Source organism: Lontra canadensis, unplaced genomic scaffold (genome assembly GCF_010015895.1).
Source record: "Lontra canadensis isolate GAN:19392208 unplaced genomic scaffold, GSC_riverotter_1.0 scaffold53, whole genome shotgun sequence".
In the NCBI taxonomy this organism is placed as follows: domain Eukaryota; kingdom Metazoa; phylum Chordata; class Mammalia; order Carnivora; family Mustelidae; genus Lontra; species Lontra canadensis.
The window spans coordinates 10,496,329-10,520,115 of record NW_022631047.1 but is presented as its reverse complement, the minus strand read 5'-3'; the positions used below and the strand labels follow the sequence as shown (position 1 = coordinate 10,520,115).

General features: G+C 45.6%; 1 protein-coding gene across 1 annotated transcript in view; it reads right to left on the bottom strand.

Moving 5' to 3' along the window:
• The window catches only part of ANO2 (anoctamin 2), a 357,148-nt gene that overhangs the window by 25,283 nt on the left and 308,078 nt on the right, over positions 1-23,787 (bottom strand). Inside the window, exons 17-20 of the mRNA XM_032874339.1 lie at positions 22,869-22,980; positions 20,575-20,632; positions 20,318-20,418; positions 10,192-10,337 (exon numbers count right to left, since the gene is read on the bottom strand). Coding sequence (XP_032730230.1) covers positions 10,192-10,337; positions 20,318-20,418; positions 20,575-20,632; positions 22,869-22,980 — 417 coding nt within the window. The remainder of the gene's footprint in view (positions 1-10,191; positions 10,338-20,317; positions 20,419-20,574; positions 20,633-22,868; positions 22,981-23,787) is intronic.

The window sequence follows — 23,787 nt, the reverse complement described above, 5'->3', positions numbered from 1 at the left end:
CCTCCCATCAGGCCCTGGGGAAAACTCCACGATGGGGCTGTGAGGGGCCTGTGGCCAAAAAGCTCTGAAGCCTCATTTTGGGGTTGGGGACAGTGATGATTAATGTCATGGCCTGCTCTTGGGCGAGCATTCTTTCCTCCCCTCAGCGGTGAGGGTGGGGGACTACCCTTGAAGTCCCCCTTAGTAAGCTCTTCAGGAAAAGGGTTTGATATTGGAGATTCCTTCGAAAGCTTGCTGCTCCCCCTCACAGGTTTCTCCAGCTTAATCCCTCACTCTCAGGTTTCTCTTTGTCTGGGGCCAGCCCATCCCCACCACCTGGTGCTGCAGTGCTGCCCAGAGGTAGCTCCCTACCGCCAGCCAGCGCCCCCTCCACGGGCTGACTCCCAGCCCCACCCCCAACGTCCAGCTTCCCCTTCACCTCAGGACCCCTCCCCCATGCCTGCTGGGCCCTGGGCCCTGGTTCCAGCTCAATTTAGAAAAATGTAAATATAATACATCTCTCCCTGCTGCCTCCCTCAACTGATGACCTGCCTCACCATTACAAGTGACAGGCTCAGAGTGGGCTCAGTGCACTTCCTGTCTGCATGGGTGGTCCTGGGGATCACGGGGAAGGAAGCTGACAGCTGAGCGCGGAGCGGATCACCATGTCAGGCACACCAGAGGGAGTGGGCAGCTTTGGTTTCACTGCTCTCCTTTTTGTTCAAAGCCCAAGACAAGGGTCTTTCTGGAATCGGGAGGTCTAGACTGTTGGGAAGGAAAGAGGGAAGCTCCCTCTACCCCTATCCCTCCACTAAAGCCCAAGTTCCTATGGGTCCCGATGAAAGTCTCTTGTGCAACGATCTGGAGATCTGGAAAGGGACTCTAGCCTCAGTTTCACTAATGGGCCTTTAGGGAAATGTTAGGCGCCTTGTATAACTCCCTGCGCCTCTTGGCCTCAGGGTGCATGTCTAGCCGGATGTGTGAACTGGGGTGCAGTACTGGAAGACCCCCCTGGAGGTTGCCTGGTCCAGTGGTTTGCAAGTCTTAATTCTTGTTAAGACATCAGTGACAAACGGTTATGTGCACCATTCAGTCCCCCTGCGGCGGCCAGGTTCTGTGCGTGCTAAAACCTCTCCTGCTCTCCCACTCGAAAATAATCTAGAAATGTGAGAGAGTGAGGGTGGCGTGGACTCTGCTTTACCTTATATTTTTAAACTACGTGACTGTTAGTAGCGGCACCTGACCTGTGACCTATTCCGCAGCTGGTTTTGACCACAGACCCGTGGGTCACACCTCCGCAAGGAAAGATCCCCCTCTGGTCTACGGCCCTACCACGTCAAGGAGGAGAGTGAGGCCCAGAGAGATGCTTTGATGTGCTCAGGGCCACACTTCTGGATAAAGGCAGAGCTGGATTCATATCCGCTTCCCACCTGACAGACACCCAGTGAAGACTGGAAGGGGACAGATTCCTTGCTCTGCCCTGCAGGGATCATCTGAAGACAAAAGGGCTTGCTGTGAAGACAGAGGTGCGGAGGAATCAGAAGCAGTGATAGGATTACTACCACCAAACCTCAGTCATCCCCAGAGATGGCAGAAACTGTTGCCCCCCAGCAAGGTTCTGACAGTTGTGGACTTCAGTCTTCTCCTCCCCCCGGCAAGCTATTTCCCAGGGCTGCTACCTGAGAGCAGCATGGAAGGGTTCATGTTACACACTTTCTCTTACTTCCCTGGCTTACTCACAGGAACAGAGTACATGACAGGCTGAGTTGGGGGAGGGCAGAAGGCACAAGCAAAGGGAAAGAGGGGCGAGGGGAGGACAGGAAAGGAGGAGGAGGGCAGTGAAAGAGAAACAGGGCTAACCTCCTTCTTGGTAATCTACCCACTGGATTATCAGTCAATTCCTTTGGAGAACTGACTGCAGCCCTGCTGGAAGGGAGATGTTTCAGCCTAGGTAGGATATGGGCTGATAAGAGAAAGGAGAGCCAGAGAAGGGATACCCTCCTGTCTTCAGTCATTCCTTCATGGGGCTCCTTGGTGTGTGTTCAGTGCTAGGGTGGTGGTGGGCCTGCCTAGGCCCTGTGGTTCCAGGAACCCACCCCCAGGATGTTAGCTACCAAGAGCTATCAGAAACGTCCCTGTCTTAGGAGGCAGCTTGTCTGAAATCCTGGGGTGGGGGTGGGGGCAGCTAAAATCCTAACGAATGGGGGAGGTGGGAGGGGAAAGGAGGAGAGAGCATGGGAAGGGAGAGGCTTTGGGGAGGAGGTGACACCAGAATGAGAAGGTCCAGGGAGTTCCAGGGCAAGGTGGCTAGGGAGTGTCAGACAGGAAAGAAGTGAAAGGGAGGCTGCGGGTGAGAAATCACTGGGGTCCATTTTGGCTGGACCAAGGTTGTGTAAAGAGGCCTAGGGTTCCATACCTTGAAAGAATGTCCCACAGGGCCTTGGTAAAGATAGGGGAACCCTGGAAGTCTTTGAACAATGGATGGTAAGACCAAGGCTAACGCTGGAAATCATAAACAGGGCAGTAGCAAGATGGTGGTGGCTGCAAGGGGCTGCGCTGAGGGTGTGCTAGGCAAAGCACCAGGTTCAAGAGGTTCAGAGACTGAGCAGAAGCAGCAGCTTCCAGAGATATTCCCAAGGCAAGATCAAACCCCCTGGAGGTGTGTGGAGACAGAAATGTGAAGGAACAGCAATGTTCTTGGGGCCTGGTGGGCCGTGAAGCATCCCTATGGTCAGGAACGCAGGAGGGTCCCAGGAGCAGAGTCTCCAGGCAGAGGACTGAGAAATGTCTCCCCAGGGACGGAGTCTCCTCCTGGCCTTGTCTAATGCCTCAAAACAAGCCTGAGGGGAGGCTGGGTGAGGAGGCTCTTGTTTCCAGGCCAGAGTTTGCTCTGTCTCAGTACACGGGTTCCAAAACAGAAGGCAGTTTGGTGAGGGGGCAATCACAGCCAGGGTGGAAGAGAATGGACAATCCTCTGTACACACCTCTACTCAGTCAAACAGAAGCTTTCAGGGCCCAGCCTCTCCGAAGAAAGCACTGTTAGCTGCATTTTGTTTTGTTTTGTTTTTGTTTTATGACCACGAGGCCCTTGCTTGTAACTGCCCCCTCTCTCTGCCGCTAGCCCCTGAGGTCCTGAAGGCCTGGGTCCCACTCGTTGCCTCTGTGGGCCTGGTGCCTGGCGCAGGTCCTGACCTAGCAGTACCCTCGGGGAGGGCCAGGATGGGGCCACTGCGGAGGGAGACGTGAAATCGGAGTTGAGCTTAAATCTGAGTCTGAGGGACAGCATTCCACTCTGTCCACTTCCGCTGATGACCTGATCCCCGAAGGCAAAGGAGCAAATCGAAGCCAGCAGGGACTGTTCTTTGAGGCAAGCCCTGATCATAAACATGGTTTACTTCGGTCTTGGGAGATGAAAACTGCTGCCTATTAAAAATATATCTAAATATGTCCAGAGTGAAAAGCGAGGCCATCCCAACTATCATGGGACAGAAAGAAGTGAGGCTTCTCTTTCTCTGCCACTGAAGGAAGGGAGCTAAAGTGCCATTCATTCAAGAAACATTTTACTGGGGGTGCCCGGGTGGTGCAGTCGATTAAGCTTCCAACTCTTGGTTTCAGCTCAGGTCCTGATCTCAGGGTCATGAGATCGAGCCCCGCATACAGCTCCATGTTCAGTGGGGAGTCTGCTTGAGATTCTCTCTCTCTCTCCCTCTGCCCCCCACCTGCCCGTGCTCTCTCCCTCTCAAACATAAATAAATCTTAAGAAAAAAAAAAAGAAACATTTTATTGGGGTCTTACTACATTCCAGAAATTGTGCCAGTTGAGAATAGGTAGGAATAAGGGGGTCTTCTGCCCTCAAACACTCACATTTTTTCCTCTACCAAAGCAGGTGGGGGGGCTGAGAAGAACTGTCAGTGGAAGAACCCAAAACTGCTTCCCAGAGACATGTCTGAGCTTGAGCGACTCAGCAAGAACTTGCTGCAGGCAGACAGACCAGCACCGGCAAATCCAGCCCCGGAAGAGGGAGACAAACAGCCTGCTCCTGGGTGACCCTGGAAGCTACGCCCTGCAGGATATTTGAACTTAAACTTAAGGGAAGTCAGTCACATTGAAGGATTTTCTGTAGAAAAGAAAACGTACTCTGGACTGCATTTTAGAAAAGCCGTTTTTAAAAAGTGAGAAGGAAATGGGGAAAGAGAGGGGAAAAGGAAGCAGAGGGCAAGTTAGGATGTCTGCAGTCATGCAAAGGAGGTAAGCACTTCTGGTTATAAAATAAATAAGCCATGGAGATGAAAAGGACAGCCTGGGGAACACAGACAATAATAAAAAAGAAGAAGCATGCCTGGGTGGCTCGGTCAGTTAAGCGTCTGACTTCTTACTCAGGTCATGATCCTGGGGTCCTGGGATCGAGCCCTAGGTCAGGCTCCCTGGTCAGCAGGGAGTATGCTGCTCCCTCCGCCTCTGCCCTTCCCCTTGTTCATGCTCTCTCTCTCTCAAATTAATAAGCAAAATCTTTTAAACATTAATTTAAAAAATTAAAAAGAGGAGGAAGAAGAAGAAAAAGGAGGAACAGTGAGGGCTTGAGTGGGAATGCAAAATTGTAAAACCAGTGATGTAAGGAGCCCTGAATAAAAAGGATTCTGGATCATACTGAGCTGGCGTCTCCCCAGCTGGAGTTGATGCAAAGTCAGAGAGGAGTCTTGGGAGCAGACAGGCTGGATGCCATTTCTGGGATGCAACTCCTGAACCCAGAAGTTCAAATTTGCAATTTCAAGAGGGTGTTGCAACCCTGGTCTCTGAGCAGACCTGTCCCACACATTTCGACCCATTGGTTGACACTCATAGGTCTCGGTCGATGCATCTAGACAACAGTGGGGGATGGATAGCCCTTGGCCCTCCAAGGTCGTGATCTGGCCTTCACTCCAAGTGAATGAATATGTACATTTGCAAGCACAGTGCATTCCCCCTGCTATTAAAGTTTGACAGGATGTAAACTCATGACCAAGAAAAATGAGACTTCCTCTAATGACTGTGAATTACATAAGAAATGTGTCTTGTTGCCCACATTAAGGGCCTCAAAACTTGGGCTGTATTCAAGAAGCTGGAGGAAGGCTTGAAGGAGGATAACTGAATTTCTGAATCAGGAAGACAACAGTGATTATTTTTTAGATGACTGGAGGAACAAAAGCTTGTGGGTTTTAGATAAACAGATGACAAAAGAGCCCATCTGAGATGCCAGACTTGACAAATAGAGCCCTAAGGGGTTAGAATTCTCTGAAAAGACAAACATCTTGGAGTGTTTACATCTCAGGAGTCTGAGTGGGATTCTTAGATTTGCTTTGGAGTCTGGTACCCTCAGACGATCAACACACTCGAGGGTTGGGAAGAACATCCAGGGCTTGCCACACTGAGTGCATCATACTGTTGTGTGGGTCTGTTTTTGTTTTTTGTTTTTTAAGATTTTATTTATTTATTCCTTACTTTCTCTTTCTTTCTTTGAGAGAGACAGAGAATGAAGGAGCATGAGTGAGTTGGGTGGGGGTTGGCTGAAGGGGCAAGGGGAGAGGGAGGGAATCTCAAGCAGACTCTCTGTGAGTCTGAGGGCTCGATCTCACGACTCTGACGTCACAACCTGAGAGGAAGCCGAGAGTCGGACACTTAAACGACTAAGCCGCCTAGGTGACCTGGGCTTCAGACTGTTTTCAGCCAATTCCTAGATTAAAAGGAAAGAGATTGGACTTTTGACGAGAAGAGGGGCATGTCATATTCATGGATAGCCTACGTGTACCAAGCACTGGTTTTTAACTACTCTATATCCATGACCTACTTCTCAGAACCATTTTGTAAGGTAGGTGCTATTATCGTCCAATCTGCTTTCTAGATGAGGAAACCAAGCCTGGCTGACTTTATGCATCAAGCCCAGAGTCATGTAACTAGCCAGTGCAGGCTTGGGACTAGAAGCCGGGTAGTTTGACTCCAGAGCCTACCCCTACACTCACTTAATCTACACTACTAGGCCGAGTAATATTTGGTAGAGTTTAGTGTGCAGCCCAGACTTTGATTGTACATGGGAGCAAATACTCCCTCCCAGGGTGAAGAGGATATTCCAGAGGCAAAAGGAATGAAAGGAACCTAACTTAGAAACATAGTCCATGCACTTATATAAAATATGAAATAAAATAGTCATGTCTCTAAAATGACTGATAGCTTAGCAAACTGGCCTAAAGAGGGGCACCTGGGTGGCTCAGTTGGTTAAGACTCTGCCTTCGGCTCAGGTCGTGATTTCAGGGTCCTGGGATCCAGCCCCAGGTCGGGCTCTCTGCTCAGCGGGGAGCCTATTTCTCCCTCTCCCTCTGCCTGCCGCTCTGCCTACTTGTGCTCGCTCACTCTCTCTCTCTCTCTCTGAAATAAATAAATACATAAATAAAATCTTTAAAAAAATTAATGACCTAAAGAATTTTGGGAGTGAGTGTCTGTGGAACTCAGCTGGGAAAAGCCATGTGTGATTTGGCTTCCTCTTCCACAGAAGACTGAATGAGTATCAGTTGAATTGTGGACTGAATCAATATCATTCTGAATGGTTGACTCTGTCCTGGTCTCCAAACTTGTTCCTCCCCTTATGTGCTTAGTAAGTGTTTGATGAATGAAATAATGAGTCAATGAAAGCTCCTCTGTTTCTTTTTCCTTCCTTTGTCTTACTACCCCCTCTCTGTACTTGCTGTCTGTTTCCTATAGGGAAACACAGTTATAACACTGGCCAAGATTTTACAACTGCTCCCTATGGCCTGATATGAAACATAAATTTGTCAGATCATCAGGGTTCACCATTAACCTACCAGACCTTCAACTAAACCCTTCCTACCCAAAAATCCACCATTTGCTTCAGCAACACTTACTCATGGCCAGCAAACTGAACGACCTTGTGAGTCCTTTTCCTTGGAATGCCCTCCCTTACTCTCATCACTAATATGTAGACAAAAGAATCTAAAGGGACCTTGGGGATCAAGTCTAACCTTCTATCTACACTAGAAATCTCTTTAAAACATCCTTGACCCACCATCAACCAAGCCCCACTTTGAAGATGATCCTTCATTTGCCACTTAAAGTTGGTAAATGCTTACTTCTGTTAAGAAACCTTCCTTCATTAACTAATAAAGCATTCATTTACTCATCTTTGTTTACTGGACACAGTGAGTATTTATCATGTGCCAGTAAATGTACTGGGTCATGGAGGACATGGAAATGAATAAGCCATGATTGCTACACACTGCTCTTTATAATCTAGAGACTGGGTCTGCAGAAAAACAGATATGTGAGCAATATTACCATAATTCAGAAGGATACACCATCAGTGTGTGTGTATCATACATAATGCTGGGACAAAAAAGCAAATAATTAATGATCCTCTTAGGAGGAATGGGGCCTGGTCTAGGAGGACTTCACAGAGGAAGCACGGTAAAAGGCCAAGTCTTAAAGGAGGAGTCTGGAGTATTCAAATCAACAAGGTGGAATGAGGTGACCACAGGCTAAGAATCCCAAGCCTACTGTACACTGTTAATCCCTTCACATCACATTACGTCAGGATACTAAATAATCTGTATTCACTGGAAGAGTATTTAGTACATTGCCTGTGGCTGGGTGAATTGGTCAAATCCTTTTAGAAAGCATTTTAGTAAAATAAAACAAGAACTATCCAACGGTCATACCTTCGATCTAGCAATCATATCTGTAAAAATCTATCTTGGGGAATCATTAGTAAATATGGGAAAGATTATATGCATTAAGACAGTATATATTAGATCATTAAAATATGGGAAGAATCGGAAAACGAGCCTCCAATGGGCTTCACTGGAGAATCAGCAAATCAACTATGGTACGTTTATTAGAAGGATCATTTATCATGCAGCTCTTAATTTTGAATATTATACGACAACTTGGAAATACTCATCTAATACTAACTGGAAAAGGAGCAAGAAATGTGTGCATATGTTTACAACTTTGTATTAAAATCATATACATAACAAAAAGGGTCTAAGAAGAGACAGCACCAAAATGCTAATAAAAATTGGGCTGAAATGAAGTAAGTTTGGGAGACATGCTCCCTTCTTTTCTCTGTTTTCAAACTTTCTATTACATGGTTTATTTGTTCCCTGATAGCCTGTGAAGAGTTGCGTGTGTGTGTCTGTGTGTGTGTAGGCGTGTATGTTTCGTTTAATCTACAGAACGAATTTCTCTACAAAATCGGGGTATGAACTTCTTCCTGAAGCCACTAAGTCTAGTTCTCGGGGTTTTTTCCTCTTCTCATTACTTTGTAGAGTGCCCAGGTCTGAACTCATAGTGGGTGTCCGTTCAGTGCTACAGTGGCTGGCAGACTGACCATATATCCCTACGCTCTGCTTTCCTGGCACCTCAAGACCACTGAGAGAAACAGCAGTACTCGACACAGCTTTTAAATGTGCTAGACACTCTTCTTGCACTTTGCAGATACTAATTCATTAAATACAACAATCCCATGAGGTAGATATTATTATTATTAATTATTTTATTTATTTATTTATAGCTAAAGCAAATTGAGACACATAAAAGTTAGCCACTTACCCAAAGCTGTCCAAATAGCTGGTCAGAGTCAGGATTTGAACCCAGGGCTCAAGTGTCTCTGCTCTTAAGGACCCAAAAAAGAGGAAGCGTGGAAATAGCCAGCTATCTGGACAGACAGGCAGACAGGCCAGAAAAACCTGCATGGACCACTGGGGGGATAGGGGGTGGGAGTGGGGGACTGGGGTTAGAGAGTAGGCATTGGGAGACAGAGCCCAGGGATTTTTAAGGTAAGCCCCTTCCCCAGTGGAAGCCTCAACCGCTGGCAGCAACTTCTGCCTGACAGGATGGAGACACAGAGGAGTGGCAACTGGAGTATGAGCGATCACCTCTGTGTAAACACCTGGTTCAGGGCCAGACAAGGGTCCGCGGTCAGTAGCACTCAGACAAAGGTACTACACATTTACCTGAACTGGGTCCTAGCCTGTTGTTCCTGAAGCAGATATAATGATTGTTCCTACTCGGGTGAGTTTATTTAAGATTACAAAGTACTGATTTTGCCCAGAATTCTAGAACCCCAGGACTAGAACAGACCTTTTATAGCCATCTACTCTAGACTCTGTCCATTCCTCTACCCTTCATATTCACACAATCTTATGAAAAGAAGAGGGGGAAATGTCCATGAGAAGTAACAAGCAGGGGACCTGGTGCACAGAGAGGCATCGGGGGCCCCTATACAAGTGACAAACCAGAGGAGGCAGGAGCCATTACGAGAACACAATGATATGCCCAAAGATAGAATACGGAGTAATTCTTCTGATGGATCTGACTGATGTTTCTTCACACATTCTAGATTGAGTAAATGTTGAGACGATGTGGCTGACCTCTTGGCCCTATGTTTTTAATTCATTAGTTCCAAATTTTGTGAAGACGATTCTCAGATATCCACCCCAGTAAAAGGTCAGGACTAGCCCCAAGCAACCAAGAGCTTGAAGGCTGCTAATCTAAGTTAGTACACTTATGAAGGAGAACTCACAGCTTTTAACCTACATGTGAAATGACTGTGTTCCACGAGCCTGTACTACATGTGCTCCTGCTTTCCAGCCTTTGCCAAGAACAGCAAGAGTCTCTATAACTAGAAATCTACCTCTCATCCCCTACACAAAACATCCCAACTTCTGAAGAAAAAACCTGACACTTTACCCAGCCCCACCTGAGTAGAATGGGGGGCTCTCCTGTATTTTCCATGTCAAAGATGTCTGTATCCTTGGCCTGAGTGTCTTAGGATTACTTTACTCTTCCTTAATGGAATGTCCATTTTTAAATTTCAAGTTTCATTCTTTCCCTTTCACTATTTCACATTTATCAATGACAGAAACCATGAGAAGGGACCTGAGACCAAACTTCTTACTTCATAGATGAGAAGAAGGCCAAGGAGAAGAGTGTATCACCCTAGTGTCAAGGTAGTAATAGAGTTGTTCCTGGTTCTCATTCCAGGGTTCCTTCTGACCTACCCTCATCACTCCCATGTGGCACTGAAAGTGACACTGTGTAGCCATGAAGCCCAAGAAGATGCAGAGACTGCCCCCATCATTTCCCTAACCCCTTTCCCTGCAGACCTCCATGCAGAACCCCCATGTCAACCTCCCCTAAGTGGGAGGAAAAATTATAGGATCTTACTCATCTCCATGTACTCTGGAGTCAGTCCAGTGTACGGCTCCAAGCTGTAGTCTAGGTCCCACTGCTCTGGATGCTTTGAGTGGGCAGAGTCAGTTTCTCCCGGTTCCGTCTCATCTTTCAGCTTCCGAAATAATTTCTTTAGTTTCCTGGGAAAGAAATGGACCAGTCATCAAAAGCCTCTGGCAGACAAAGTTAGTTCTAGAGACTGAAGGAGAAAACAACAACAACAACAAAATAAGGCTTTTTGACACTAAAGTCATCTCTGCTCCAAGGACAGAGAGGGAGGGACACTAAAGAGACTATTTTTCTCTCTAAGACAACATGAGGTTTTTTAACAGGATGATGAAAAGTTCCCCCCACAATGGGTCCACTTTCTTTAAACCCAAAGAAACTGAACTCTTCCTACTGTTTAAGAAGCAACAAGACAGTTGGCCCTTCTTGCCAAATGCTGAGACCACACTATTGTCCAATAGGTGATCTATCTACCCTCTTCGTGAGGAAGAGAGGATGTCTAGAGAGCACTAGAAAGATGCTCTCCTCCCAGCTCAAACGTTTTCGGGTCTTAATAACATAAACAGCAACATATTTCCATCAAAGCCAACCTAAATGTTGTCTACCACTCTTATGGGTTGAAATGAATCCCTCCAAGTTTCATATGTTGAAGGGCTAATCCCAGATGTGACTGCATTTGGGGACAACAGGACTTTTAGGAGGTGATTAAGTGAGGTCATAAAACTGGGGTCCTAATCCAATAGGATTGGCAGCCTTATAAGAAAAGGAAGAGACAGTGATCTTCCTCTCTCCACTATCAGGGGGGACACAGTAAGAAGATGGTTATCTGCAATCCAGGAAGGCGACCCTCATTAGAAACCAAACTCTGCCAGTCCTTGGTCTTGGACTTTCCAGCCTCTCAAACTGTGAGAATCACTACCTGTCAGGGTTTTTTGTTTGTTTGTTGTTTAAACAACAGGAATGAGTTTACTCACAGCTCTGGAGGCAAACAAAAGTCTGTTGCTTATGCCACACAGTCTATGATATTTTGTGATGGCAGCTCAAGTAGACTAGTCAACAAGTGAAATGATGTTTATAATACGATCCTTAGCATAATATCTGGACACAGTAAGCATTCAATAGATAATAACTTTTAATACTAAATGCTAAAATATGGGGCACCTGGGTGGCTCAGTTGATTAAGCATCTGCCTTTGGCTCAGGTCATGATTCTGGAGTCCCAGGATCAAGCCCCATATCGGACTCTCTGCTCAGTGAGAGCCTGTTTCTCCCTCTGACCTTCCTTCAGCTCATTCTCTCTCTCTCTCTCTCTCTCTCTCTCTCAAAAAAATAAATAAAATCTTAAAAAATTAAATGCTAAAATATGCCTGAGGATATAGTCCTCATGGTATATGATACACCATCACAGAGAATGAAATTAGGTAAAGGAACAAAGTACCAGTTCTTCTGATCAATCTAGAAGAAAGTTTCTAGGAAATAGTTGGGAGGAGAATTAATAGCAGAACAGTCAGAATCACAGACTTGAAGAGTTAAAGGGATTTTGAAGTCCATGCTCCATCCAATGCAGGAATTCCCCCCACATTGCCCACATGGGATCATCTAACCTCTATGCAGCTATTTCCAGAAAAGCATTCGCAATATCATTTACGTATGGCTTCCATTGTTATAATATGCTCCTGACAGTTAGTGGAAATCTAAATAATGTTTTGATCAGTGTCCAGTGTAATAATACCATTTGCTATCAAGAAAATGGGGTATAGTGGTGTAGTGTAGTGGGGGAAAGTCTGATCTTTGATGGCAGAAAATAATTACTTAAGACCCACTTTCACAGCTCACCAGGTGTATTTTCTGGGCCAGGCTATTAAAACTCCATAAACTTTGGGGTACCTGGGTGGCTCAGTCGTTGAGCATCTGCCTTTGGCTCAGGTCATGATCCCAGGGTCCGAGGATCAATCCCAGCATCGGGCTCCCTATTCCGCAGAGAGCCTGCTTCTCCCTCTACCATTCCTCCTGTTTGTGTTCCCTCTCTCACTGTCTCTCAGTCTGCCAAATAAATAAATAAAATCTTTAAAAAAACAAAACTCCATAGCTTTAATTTTCTTATCTATGAGAAAATAAATATTAACTAGTCCTTAGGGTCAGTTAAGGGAGATAATCTATGTAACATGCTTAACTTAGGGCTTATCTTTGTTCTTGTCATCACTACCACCACCATCACTATCACCACCACCACCACCACCATCATCATCATATCACATCACAGAAGCATCATCATCATCATCACAGAAGGATTTAAAGAATGAGTTGAGATCCATAGAAGCAGCAGTAAAATGCAATATTTCATGATAAAAAGCAAACAGTAATTCTGTGGTAATAATAAATTAAGAAAAACCTAGGAAGAGTCTCAAGTTTCTGAAGCCAAATAGTGTGGACTGGCTGAGACCCTGCCTGCAGGTCAAGACAGAAGGAGACGTGAAGAAAAAAAATAAAGGAGAGAGAGAGAGAGAGAGAATAAAAGAAATAAAGCAAAAGGAGAGAGAGGGAAGAATGGATGAAAGGGAGGTCCAGAATAAAAATTCAAATTGAGACTTCTGCTAGAGATACCAGTAATCAGAAAACTTGGCCAAATCTTTAGCAAAGAATAACCAGTGGTTTTAATTAAATATGGAAAATTGAGCACATACATATATCCCTTCCACTTCTGAAATGCTACTAAAATGACAGTGAATGAATTTTAAAATGTCTAAAACAACAAGGTTAAAGAAAAGAGTCATGAGTACAACAGGGTATGAGAGATATTAATAAATATCTTGGAAGACAGACAGTAGATAAAGGGGCTAGTAAAGCCCTGATGGCTGAATACCAAGTCCCTACAGGGAAAGACAGCAAAGAAAAGCAAGCCAACTCATGCTGCAATCTCAGAAGGACTCAGGAGTTTCAGGCACCAGGTATCGTCAAAGGCAGGCAATAGTGATTGGTCAGTGCACTCTTTAAGGAAGAGCAGACCCTAGTGTCTCTGTCTACCCATATTTCCCAGGTGACTACTATTTTCCCAATACCAGCAGGAGTAAAAAGTTTATTCAGAGGGAAAAATGAGCTGGGGAAATTTAGATCTGCAATAAATCCAATAAAATGATAGGAAGTTAAAAAATCAATAAACTCGCAGGAAAATTAGAAAAGACAAAAAAATGGACAAGAAAGAAAAGATAAAATTAATCAGTCTAGCAATTCCAACATTTAATCAGAAAGAGAAGACAGAGAAAACTGTAAGGAAAGTACAAGGCAATACAAGAAAATATCCCAGAGCTGAAAGATATGCATTGTCTGATTGGAAGGACCTACTCAGGATAATGCTAAGAAAAAGGACTTCCACCAAAGCCCGTCATCGTGAGCTTTCACCACTCTAGGAATAAAAGCTTCCATGTCCAGAGAGGCAGATTCTCCAAAATTTATTTGGAAACAAAAAAATAGAACTCTCAACATCAGCCCTTGACACTAGAAAATATTAGAAAAAATTATTAATATTGAGAAGGCAAATTATTTTTAGTAAGAGATTTTATACCCAGCCAAATTATACATCAAGTGCAAGGGAAGAATAAAGAAATGTAAACCGTGCAAAGTTTTAAAAAAGATATCCTTCTAGGCATCCACCCTCATTAAGTTCTGGGAGGCTGAATTTCACCAACCAAGGATATAAAGCAAGAAAGGAAACAGTGGAATCCAGCAAACAAGAAATCCACTAGAAAAAGGAAGTGTTGGATCTAACTGGATTGGTAGCTATGTAGAAGGTTTAGTGAACAAACTGTTTTGGTTTGAACAGGAGAATGAAGATTCCCAGAGGATGGTCTGCAGGCAAAAACATGACATCTGATGTGTTTAATGAGGTGATCTAGCAGGGAAAAGTGGACACTTAAAGAAGTGCTGCCAGTAATGTGCAATGAGTATTATGAAGGCAGAAATTCAGGTAATTCTGAAAGCAGAAAACTAACTTGATCTAAATCAGGGAAAGTTTGAGGAGATATGTAAACCAACTAAAGGATGAAAGATGATGGAACTATGGGAAAGAGGGAGAAGGTGTGTTCTAGGCAGAGGGATTATCTGTGCAATATTTGTTCAAAGGCTCAAGGCAAATATGAAAATGGCTCAGAGAAGGGACTGAAAAGAGTTCAAAATGCTCAGAGCAGATAGTAGGAGAGAAAAAGTGAGGAAACAGAAGAGTGAAAAGGTAGTGCACGTTCACAGCATGGAAGGCCTTGTCGGCCATCTTAGGCAGCGGCTGACATGAGAGATTTTGGCCACAGAGTCCACAGTGACTATAGTGGACATGAGGACAGACAGAGACGGGCTCAAGAAGCAGAGTTAAGAAGCTGGTAGTGACCCGTAACTGGGAAGGGAAGCAGAATGAGGAATAAGGACCATTCTGGGGTCTTCGGGATGGGTGTGGATGGTGGTACAGTTTGCTATGACAGGAACACTATTCTCTAGGGAGGCCATTTTGATGAAGGGGAGGAGGAATGGTTGAGGAAGAGGATCCCACGTGACGACTAAGTAGGGATATCTAGTAAGCATTTTATACATGGGTCTAGAGCCCTTAAAACAGGTCTGGATAGAAGCCAACAATAATAAGAATCATCCTAGAGAGAGGAACCAATACCCCAGCAATGAGCCCCACCTGTGGAGGGAGCACAGGGAAGGAATACCAACAGTCAAGGGATGGAGAGAGGGAGTGGAGCCTTCCAAGGGCAAGAAAGCAGCCGTTGTAGGAACAGAAGGTCAACTGCAAGCCCAAGTGGCAAAGAAGGGAAGGGCATAAGGGGAGTTTCAGGAAAGACTTCAGTCACAGTGTTACACACTGTGGGGAGGTCAAGGATGATGAGGGGGAAAAAAAAATCCTTAAATAATTCTTATGCACATTCCTTCCCAAAAAGTTCCCCTCCTGCAGATCTCAGTGAGCATTTAAAAAATTAATAAAGAAAGTCCCTCGAGAACAGGATTTAACAGGAATCCTGCAAATTGTATAACATACAGATGGGCCGTTTGGAAAAATTCACATTATGATTCCGACCGTATGATGCACTTGCTCGTTAAAATAACTCCTTTGATGTTACCCCCTTGTCCTTTTCATCTGCTCTGCTGTTTTTCCGTCCCTTTTTCATGACAGGTCTGAGAAACTGTCCGGAAGGCTCGGAGCCTTTCCTTTGCTTGTGCCCCGTGGGCTCACCCCAAGACCATGGTGATTGTCTGTCACACCTTAAGACCTTCCTGCCACAGGAATCTGGGCCCCAGGCAGCCCTCCTCAGACCCAGGCTCCGCACGCCTCAAGCCTTATCAGAGAAGGCAGAACCAAGCCCTAAATGGACCAAAGAAGAGGAACACAGCAACCTCTGAGCTATGTATTCTTTTCCTCGACACCTGACAAGGTTCAAATTTGTTCCTTAAACTTCTGATTCATGGCCAGATTCCACTGTCTTTGGGAACACAGACCTCCTTTGCCTGTGATGGCTTTAAAGAGAGACTGTTTTATGTCTTGAAATGTAGTATTTATCACATTTGGGGGGGAAAAAAAGGCAGAAAGTTTATAAAATCTTGCTGGCCGTATCCAAGGTACATTACAGCTATTTTGGGATATGATCTGGTGTTTTTAGTAAGAATAGGGATGGGGGACAGTTTGCTGGTGGGAGTATTCATGGATTTGCTCTGTCGACCTCAGACTTTACCTAGGAGAGAATCTGGCACTCAAAAAAGATAGCATTTTCTCTCTTATCAAAAAAAAAAAAAAAAGCTTCTTAAAAATGAAAGGCCCATTTCCAATTTTGCTTCAAGGAAGACTGGAGCGAAGTCGGATATAAAATTATGGTGAGAAGTTAGGACGTGGGGTGGCTTGTGTCAGGGGCTCCATGCGATCAGGATACAAAGTCTATCTTGCACAAACACATGTGGGAAAGGCGGGGCACAGGGGGGCAGGGGAGGGAATAGGAACCCCCATCAGGGGACTCCGGTAATAAATAGCACAAGATCCCATTCTGCCACACCGCCAGCCATGTCGGAAGTCATCCCAGAGGGAGCTGCCGGTGAGGGTTGTTCTGGGGCCTGTGATGTTTAAAACCATCCAACGTCTCTCTGGAAAGCATCTGTCGCAACTGTGTCAGGCCCCAGGAGCCTGGGGTTGCTGAGTGGGGAGAGTCCAAGGCCAGATCACGCAACCCAGTTTTATTTATTATCGTGTCCTCAATTAGTCACAGAGCTGCCCTTAAAGGGCCTACTGCTCCCAGCTTTACTGCATCCCTTTGAAGAACTGTGTTTCTTTCATCCCCAGGGCCTCGGAATCAGGCCTGGCCGAGGTGGGACTGCCACTGCCTGGGGGAAGGTGCCTGGACAAGCCAGGCTACTGCCCGGCTCTGCGGATTTCAGGGCAGATCCAGCACCTGCAAGATTCAAGGGGTAGCAAAGAAGAGTCTGAGCGAGCTGGCGAGGCTTATCTGGGTCCCCCAGAGGAGCTGTATGGTATCCACAGACATGCCTGCCTCTGCCCCAGCCTTGTGGAAACCAGTGGGATCAGCAGTTGATGCTGTTGCTTGAGAGCAACTTTCCGGAGCAACATGCACTTTGCACCTGCAGTTCACTGGGACACCTCTGGAGGTCGCTACACTTGGCCTTCATCTCATGAGAGCATCTGGCTGACTTCTTTCCTTCTCTGCGGTTGTTCAGCTCCTCAGACTGTGGTCAAGGAGAAAACCCCGGTCTGTGGCTGGCATGTCTTTAACAACACCCCAGGGCCCACACAGTTTTCCTTTATCAGAGAGAGAACGCAGATCTCAGGCCAATGTCATTGGTTCTTTAATTAATAGGGTTTACTTTGATCGCATTTCTTTCTACCGTGCTTTGCAATTCCTGGTAGCTGGGGGTGTTCGTTTTCTGTTTTCAGAAATGTTATGGATTTTAAAAGTGAGTTGGTCTAGAGGGAATGAATATGCAGATAGCTGTTTAGGTAGGTATGGAGGAAAAAAAAACTTTAAAAGTTCGTTCACAAATCACTGAAGTTGGGAAATAATGTCTTACAAGAAACCTACTGGACTCTAAGATTCTCAAGGGCATCAAAATTGTGGTTATAGTAATTTTTGCAAGATACGCCCACACACAGAATCTAGTAAGAATGTTTCACCCTCGAGGAGACAAATAAATTATTGCTATTGACTGGCTACTGATAAAAGCCAATTAGATAGTCTTTAATATTTTGAAAGTTTCTTTGGGAGGAATCTTAGAAAATCACTTTCAGAAGCAGATGATAAACATCTAACTGTATAATCTTTTATTTTTTCATCCCAAGTATTTTCTTTTTTTAAAAGATTTTATTTATTTATTTGTCAGAGAGAGAGAGAGAGCACACAAGCAGGCCGAGTGGCAGGCAGAGGCAGAGAGAGAAGCAGATTCCCCACCGAGCAAGGAGCCTGATGCAGGACTCGATTCCAAGACCCTGGGATCATGACCTGAGCCGAAGGCAGCAGCTTAACCGACTGAACCACCCAGGCGTCCCCATCCCAAGTATCCTTAACTAGTATAATCACCTAATTTCTCAGACTTGCTTCTGTTTTTAAAAATCAAATCTGGCCTCTAAGACTGATACTTATCTCCTCTGAGGAAAGAATCTGAAGGCACAGGAGTCAAAAGCCATTAGGCCCTGAACGGAAGAGAAAGACCGTGCTCCTGACTTGGTCTTTTCAATCTCATTCTTGGACTTGCAGCACTCACAAAGCATCACTTAAAAACATAAAGGCAATGATGTTCAGGGCCCCCAGGCTGCCTGGAACCCCGAAGAATGGTTCCTCCTTTCTTGGACTCCGTATTTTCTATTTTCTAGACAGCTGGGCATTCATCCAACCTTTATTTTTACATAAGCCATAGTGAATGAAAATCTTTTTAGGATAACTTTAACAAGGTCACATAGTGAGTATATTAAAAAGCTTCAATTTAAATCCAGATCTGTATGACAATCTCTGTCCTACTGAGATGAGCTACCTCCTCCACAAAATTCAAGACCACTAAGTCTAAGTTTTGTAATTTATACCTCTCCTTCCTCACTGCCATGTTCAACTGTCATGTCTCTCTTGACTGCGAAAGACTCCTTTTTATTCTCTTGCTTATGTCATGTTTCTCAATGGTGTCCCACGTAAGGGTATTGCCAGATGCTTGAACTCTGGATTGGGTGGGGTCCAATTTCTTGAGAGTGGGCTCCGAGTAGGGAGTGGAAAATCCAATAATCACCATCATAATGATTTCATGTGGCCAAACTCAGAAAACAACCTGCAGAACTACAAAGAGCTTTGGAGATAAAAGACACTGGGCCCCGGTAGAAGAATTTTTGCTCTAAATCCTCAGGGATTAATTACATATTTATTATTATGATTAACTACATATCTTATATAGTTTATATATATACATATGAAATTAACTACAGAATTATGTTGTATGTGTCCTCTAGCAGACAAGAAACTGAAATGAGGAATGATCTTCTGAAACAGAAGTGACCTGTATTTGGAAGCAGCGGTGTCCAGTGTCACTGAATAGAGAAGTTTGCTGAATGTCAGAGCTGAAATGAGAACACCTTAGAGAGGAGGACAGCAAGACTTAGAGAAGTGGCTTGCCCACAGCTTTATGAGTTGCCGTGCAATTGCCACCAATTAATGTGTGGCATATTAAACACACATCAAGCATAAACAAGAAAATTGAGCCTTCAAAGCAAACAGCCATGTGTTAATTTCATCTGTTATGGAGCCAATGGAGTTGATGGGTGAGGGGACATACCAATACATTGTCCAAACATACGCCTGAGCTCTTGTCCCTCCTATCCTCTATAAAAGGCCTCTGGGTCCAGAGTGAATGGACTAAGCAGTAGAGCAGATGTCCAGGGATAAGTAAGTCTCATGCCTGCAAGCTGTATACAATTCCGCCCAGAGCAGAGTAACGACGCACTGGAAGGACAGGTGTCGTCCCCAGATGTCTGGAGGAGAACAGAGACTTTCCTTTGTAGCAGGAGTGGAGGGGCTGCTCTTGGAGCTTCAAAGGAGCCAGATGTGGCTTGGTACATCTTTTCTTGGTCTGTATATTTTCTGGATGTTTATCCATAACAAATGTGGTCTCTCTCTGAGATGGTAAGCTTTTAGAGAACGGTGACCATGTGTTTCACCAGCTTCGCTTGACTATCTCCGAATGGCTTTCGATCAGAAAGCTAGGAACTGGGTACACTTTCAGAGGGTGGAGTTTCTCAAAAGTGATCACGTCCTGACTGATGACTGGAGGCTGGCTTAAGCAGGGAGGTGAGAGACGCCCAGACACGGACGTTCTTACCCATTCTCCTCCAAGAAAAACACACACCCAAGGGCTCCCGAGACTGTCTCAGAGTGAGGGCAGAAAGACACCTAAAATGGTACATGAACACCAAAAAGCCATAGAAAAAGCAAGATGGGGGGTGGAGGGGGCTTGTATTTTTCTTTGACCTGAAGGTAGATTTTCACTATTGAGTTTTTGTTTCTTTTAGACCCAGTGCCTGTGAGTCCACGTTTCTTCTCATGACTATCTCCACGCAATACCTAACTGAAAGAGGCCCTTCTGTGAAATCTGTATCGAACCACGGGGGACGGGAGAGAAGATCCATGTGAAGACCCAGTCTGGGCTTTACCGGTTCTGCATCCCTCCCCTCCTAAAATCACATAGCCCACAGCTCCTTAGGGAAATTGCTCTAAATTATTACACAATATTTCAAATTTTCGTGTTCACTTATATCCACTATGATGAGATTTTGTTGTTGTTGTTACTTATTCAGTGGGAGGACAGTGAGCATTAAATGTATTTCACTCTCCGAGGTCCAAGCTACCTGACTCCTCGCTCTGCCACTTAGCCATTATGTTACCGCAGCAAGTGCTTATGAATCTTTCTAAGCCTCAAACCTCCCAAATCAGATCAGAAAACAAGTCTTGTGGGAGGGGCCCTGCCTCATGGGGAAGACTATTCACCAGGAGTAAACAACAAGGATCTCTGAGAAGAGGAGGCTGGGAACATTGTGCTGGAAGTCCGGCCCTGCGGGGGGAGAGGAGGAGGAAGAGGGGTTTGTTACATACGGGACTCCGATCTCAAAGATGTTGTTCTGGATCAGCTGCTTCCCCAACATGATGATGCTGAGCTGAATGCAGAGCTCCATGAGGCAGCCCCCCGGAGCACACTGCCCAGAAAAGAAGATCACAGAAGACTGGTTAGATTGAATGGAGCTCAGAGAAGAAAGGGCAAGAAGTGAGGCACGCTGCCGGGGAGACGGGCATGACTGGGGCCCGGGGCAGGGCGGGGGGCACCGACCCACCACCAGCCAGGCTGTACTTGCCTCTTCCATGCGGTAACCATCAAACACGTAGACGTAGCTTCCAGGTCTGCCCACGAACCTGAAGTCCAGAAGTGTGGGAGAGTTAGGGAAGAAGGTAGGGCTGCTGGAAGGCCTGCCTTCTGAACGGATGAGGCAGTGGCCAATACCCTCGTGGAAAGAACTAGCCAGGACAGCCGCTAAATCACCCAGGCGTGGGGCGTGTACACCATGTTATCGGCTAGCTGTCACCTGCACCATCGACGGTTCACCTCTCAACCTGAGTTCCAGGAGACAGGGGCTGAGGCTGGGACTGGCAAGGGACAGGGGCTGAGGCTGGGGCTGGCAAAAGGGGCTGGGAAGGTCCGATGTATGGGCATCTGTGACAGTTTCTGAGCCTCAAGACCATGAGGTTTGGATTATCCCTAAGTGTACTATCTGTTCACCTTCTTCCCTAACTAATGTCAAGAACTGAGTTCTGTTCACAGCTCCTCAGTGGGAGCTTCTGATCTCCCAGGAAATGGAGGGGGAGATAGGCCAAAGTCACAAGTAGTGATTCCTGGGATCAGAAAAGAAAAATTCAGACTTCTTACTGAGAATATTCAAAGGCACGGAAATAGCCAGCCTCCTTCCTCCTCCAAGTAGGGTCTACCTTATTGGAGGACAAGACGACGGAGCAGGTGGCAGGGAGGTCAAGAGGAAAAAGCCAATCACAGAACCAGCCAGGTAATGAGAAGACTCCTTCTTGAACTGTTACCCCTGATCCACCTGTGGAAATCCTACCCATCTGTTTAAGGCTCAGCTCAAATCTTTCCTTCTCTGTGAAGTCTTCTGTCTCTGCTCACAATTAAGTATTTCCCCGACACTTCCTTAATACTTCTCTGATGGCAACTCATTACACGGGTTGTTAACAATACCATCTCTTTCAACAGACCACAGATTTATCTAGAGGGTCAGGACCCTATTTTTTGGCCTAGAATATCTATGTATGAAACTTTCTATCGATATTAAATCTAGAGAGAAAGCACTAGTGAAGTATATATTCATTAATATGAACAGTCTCTCTGCTACTCTAATTTCATAAGGGTCAAGGGCAGAGATCCCTGGAAGGGGGTTGTGGTTTTGTCACAAACCTATTTGTAAGAAACTATCAAATAAGCACAATAGTAGCTCTTGTTACAGATGCCTGTTTGATGAGATGTTGGTCGTAGAGATGCTTTCCTGACAAAGTTAATGCCTACTGCGAAATCTCCTTATAGGCAGCCAACTGATCTGACCATGAGAAATAGTTATTGCAAGTGATTTTACATCTAGACATTTTGCATAATACAGAATCTGACCAGATTCTTTGTTGCTGGTTCTTAGAGAATCACCTAAACCTTTAGAATTTCCCCAGAGGATTCTCTTTGTTATTCACGGTGGGCTCTTGGGACTATACCTAAATTTATGCTAATGAGGACACAAAAACCAACTGTGTGAGTGCAGAGTTGGGCCTTTGACCCAGGTAGTAGCAGCCCAACCTCAGGAGCTGAGGGTGGGGGATGGGGGTGGGGTGGGTGGGGGTGGGTGGGGTTGGCCCTGAGCCCAGTCACATGGTAAATGATTCAACCAATCAGACCTACATACTGCAACTTTACAAATTCTGGACACAGAGGATTGAATGAGCTTCCTGGGTGGTGGGACACATCAAAGTGCCAGGAAACTAGTGCATCTGCAGGACCTGGAAGCTTCTGTTTAGGACCCTCCTAAACCTCACCCTATGTGCCTCTCCCATTTGCTGGTTTGGATTTGTACCCTCTTTCTATTGTAAGTACAGGACATTCCTGAGTTCTGTGAGTCATTGTAGAAAATGAGCAGACCTGAGGCGTTAGTGGTCGTAGCCAGTTGGTCTGAATCAGGAGCAGCACAGGTACCCCAGAGCCTGCAGCTCGTGTCCGGAGTAAGGGCAGTCTCGTGGGAGACTGTGCCCTTAACCTGTGATGTCTGTGCTAACTCAAGATAGCTAGTGTCCAAAAGGCATTGCAAGACCTAAGAGCCATTCGCCAGACCTGAAATTCCCTCCTATCTCATGCTCGAAGTTGGGAGTCCCAGATTATTCTGATTTCCTTTGGAGCCCAGGGTCAGATCCTGTAGCTTCCCTGGTTATCACAATCTGAAGATTCTAATCTAAAATGATGTAACACTAATGCCACTACTTCACGAACAATGTGGTGGGGCTGGAAGAAGGTGTACACTGGCAGTGGGCACAAGCTAACTCTAGCTGGGGATCCAGTCTTAGGGACAAGCTGCCCTTCCATGTATGACACCACTGTACTCACCTCCCCTTGAAAAAGGCCACATAGAAGATGGGTGAGTAGGCATTGACAAACTTCAGCAAGAAAGCTTTGAGTATCAGTCGTTCTTCAAAAGTCTGTTCTGTTTTTGGAACCTCTGAAAGAGAAGAGCAAAGCTTGTAAGACTGAGAGACAGATTTTTTTTTTTAAAGATTTTATTTATTTATTTATTTGACAGACAGAGATCACAAGCAGACAGAGAGGGAGGCAGAGGGAGGGGGAAGCAGGCTCCCTGCTGAGCAGAGAGCCCAAAGCAGGGCTCAATCCCAAGACTCCGGGATCATTACCCGAGCCGAAGGCAGAGGCTTAACACACTGAGCCACCCAGGTGCCCCAAGAGACAGATTTTTCACCTCTTCAGAGTTTTAATCCCGACTACATGAGCTCTCAGCTCTCCTTCTTTCAGAGTAGAAACCAAGAGATCGGTCTCTGGCACATTAGAATTGAATTAATCTGGGAGGTCCCAAATGGGTTGCCAGGTACTATGAAGCTACAGAAGGCAAAGAGTGTGCACAATCATCATCTTTCTCCCTCTACTTCCCTTCTCTTATGCCATCTGAGCCGGCAGAACTTCTTCCAACCACGCTCACCTCATCAGGGGGGACTCTGCTTTTAACTGTGCGATTACCACTTCTATAAGATTCTAGTTGAACCAAAGTCCCTGGTGAAAATGCCTTGTTAACCAATGAACTAGAGTCAATAGGCAGCAAAGACGTGTCTTGGGCACCACGACACGGTTCTTCCTTCTTGTGTCTTCATTTCCGACAGGAAAGCCTGCATCTGCACGCCCTCTGGGTAGACCGGGGCACCTTGCATTCACGCGTTCAAATGATGATGGACCATCAGATAAGCGAAACAAACACAAGCCTAATGTCTCCAAATCGGGGGACACAGCTCCAGCGAGT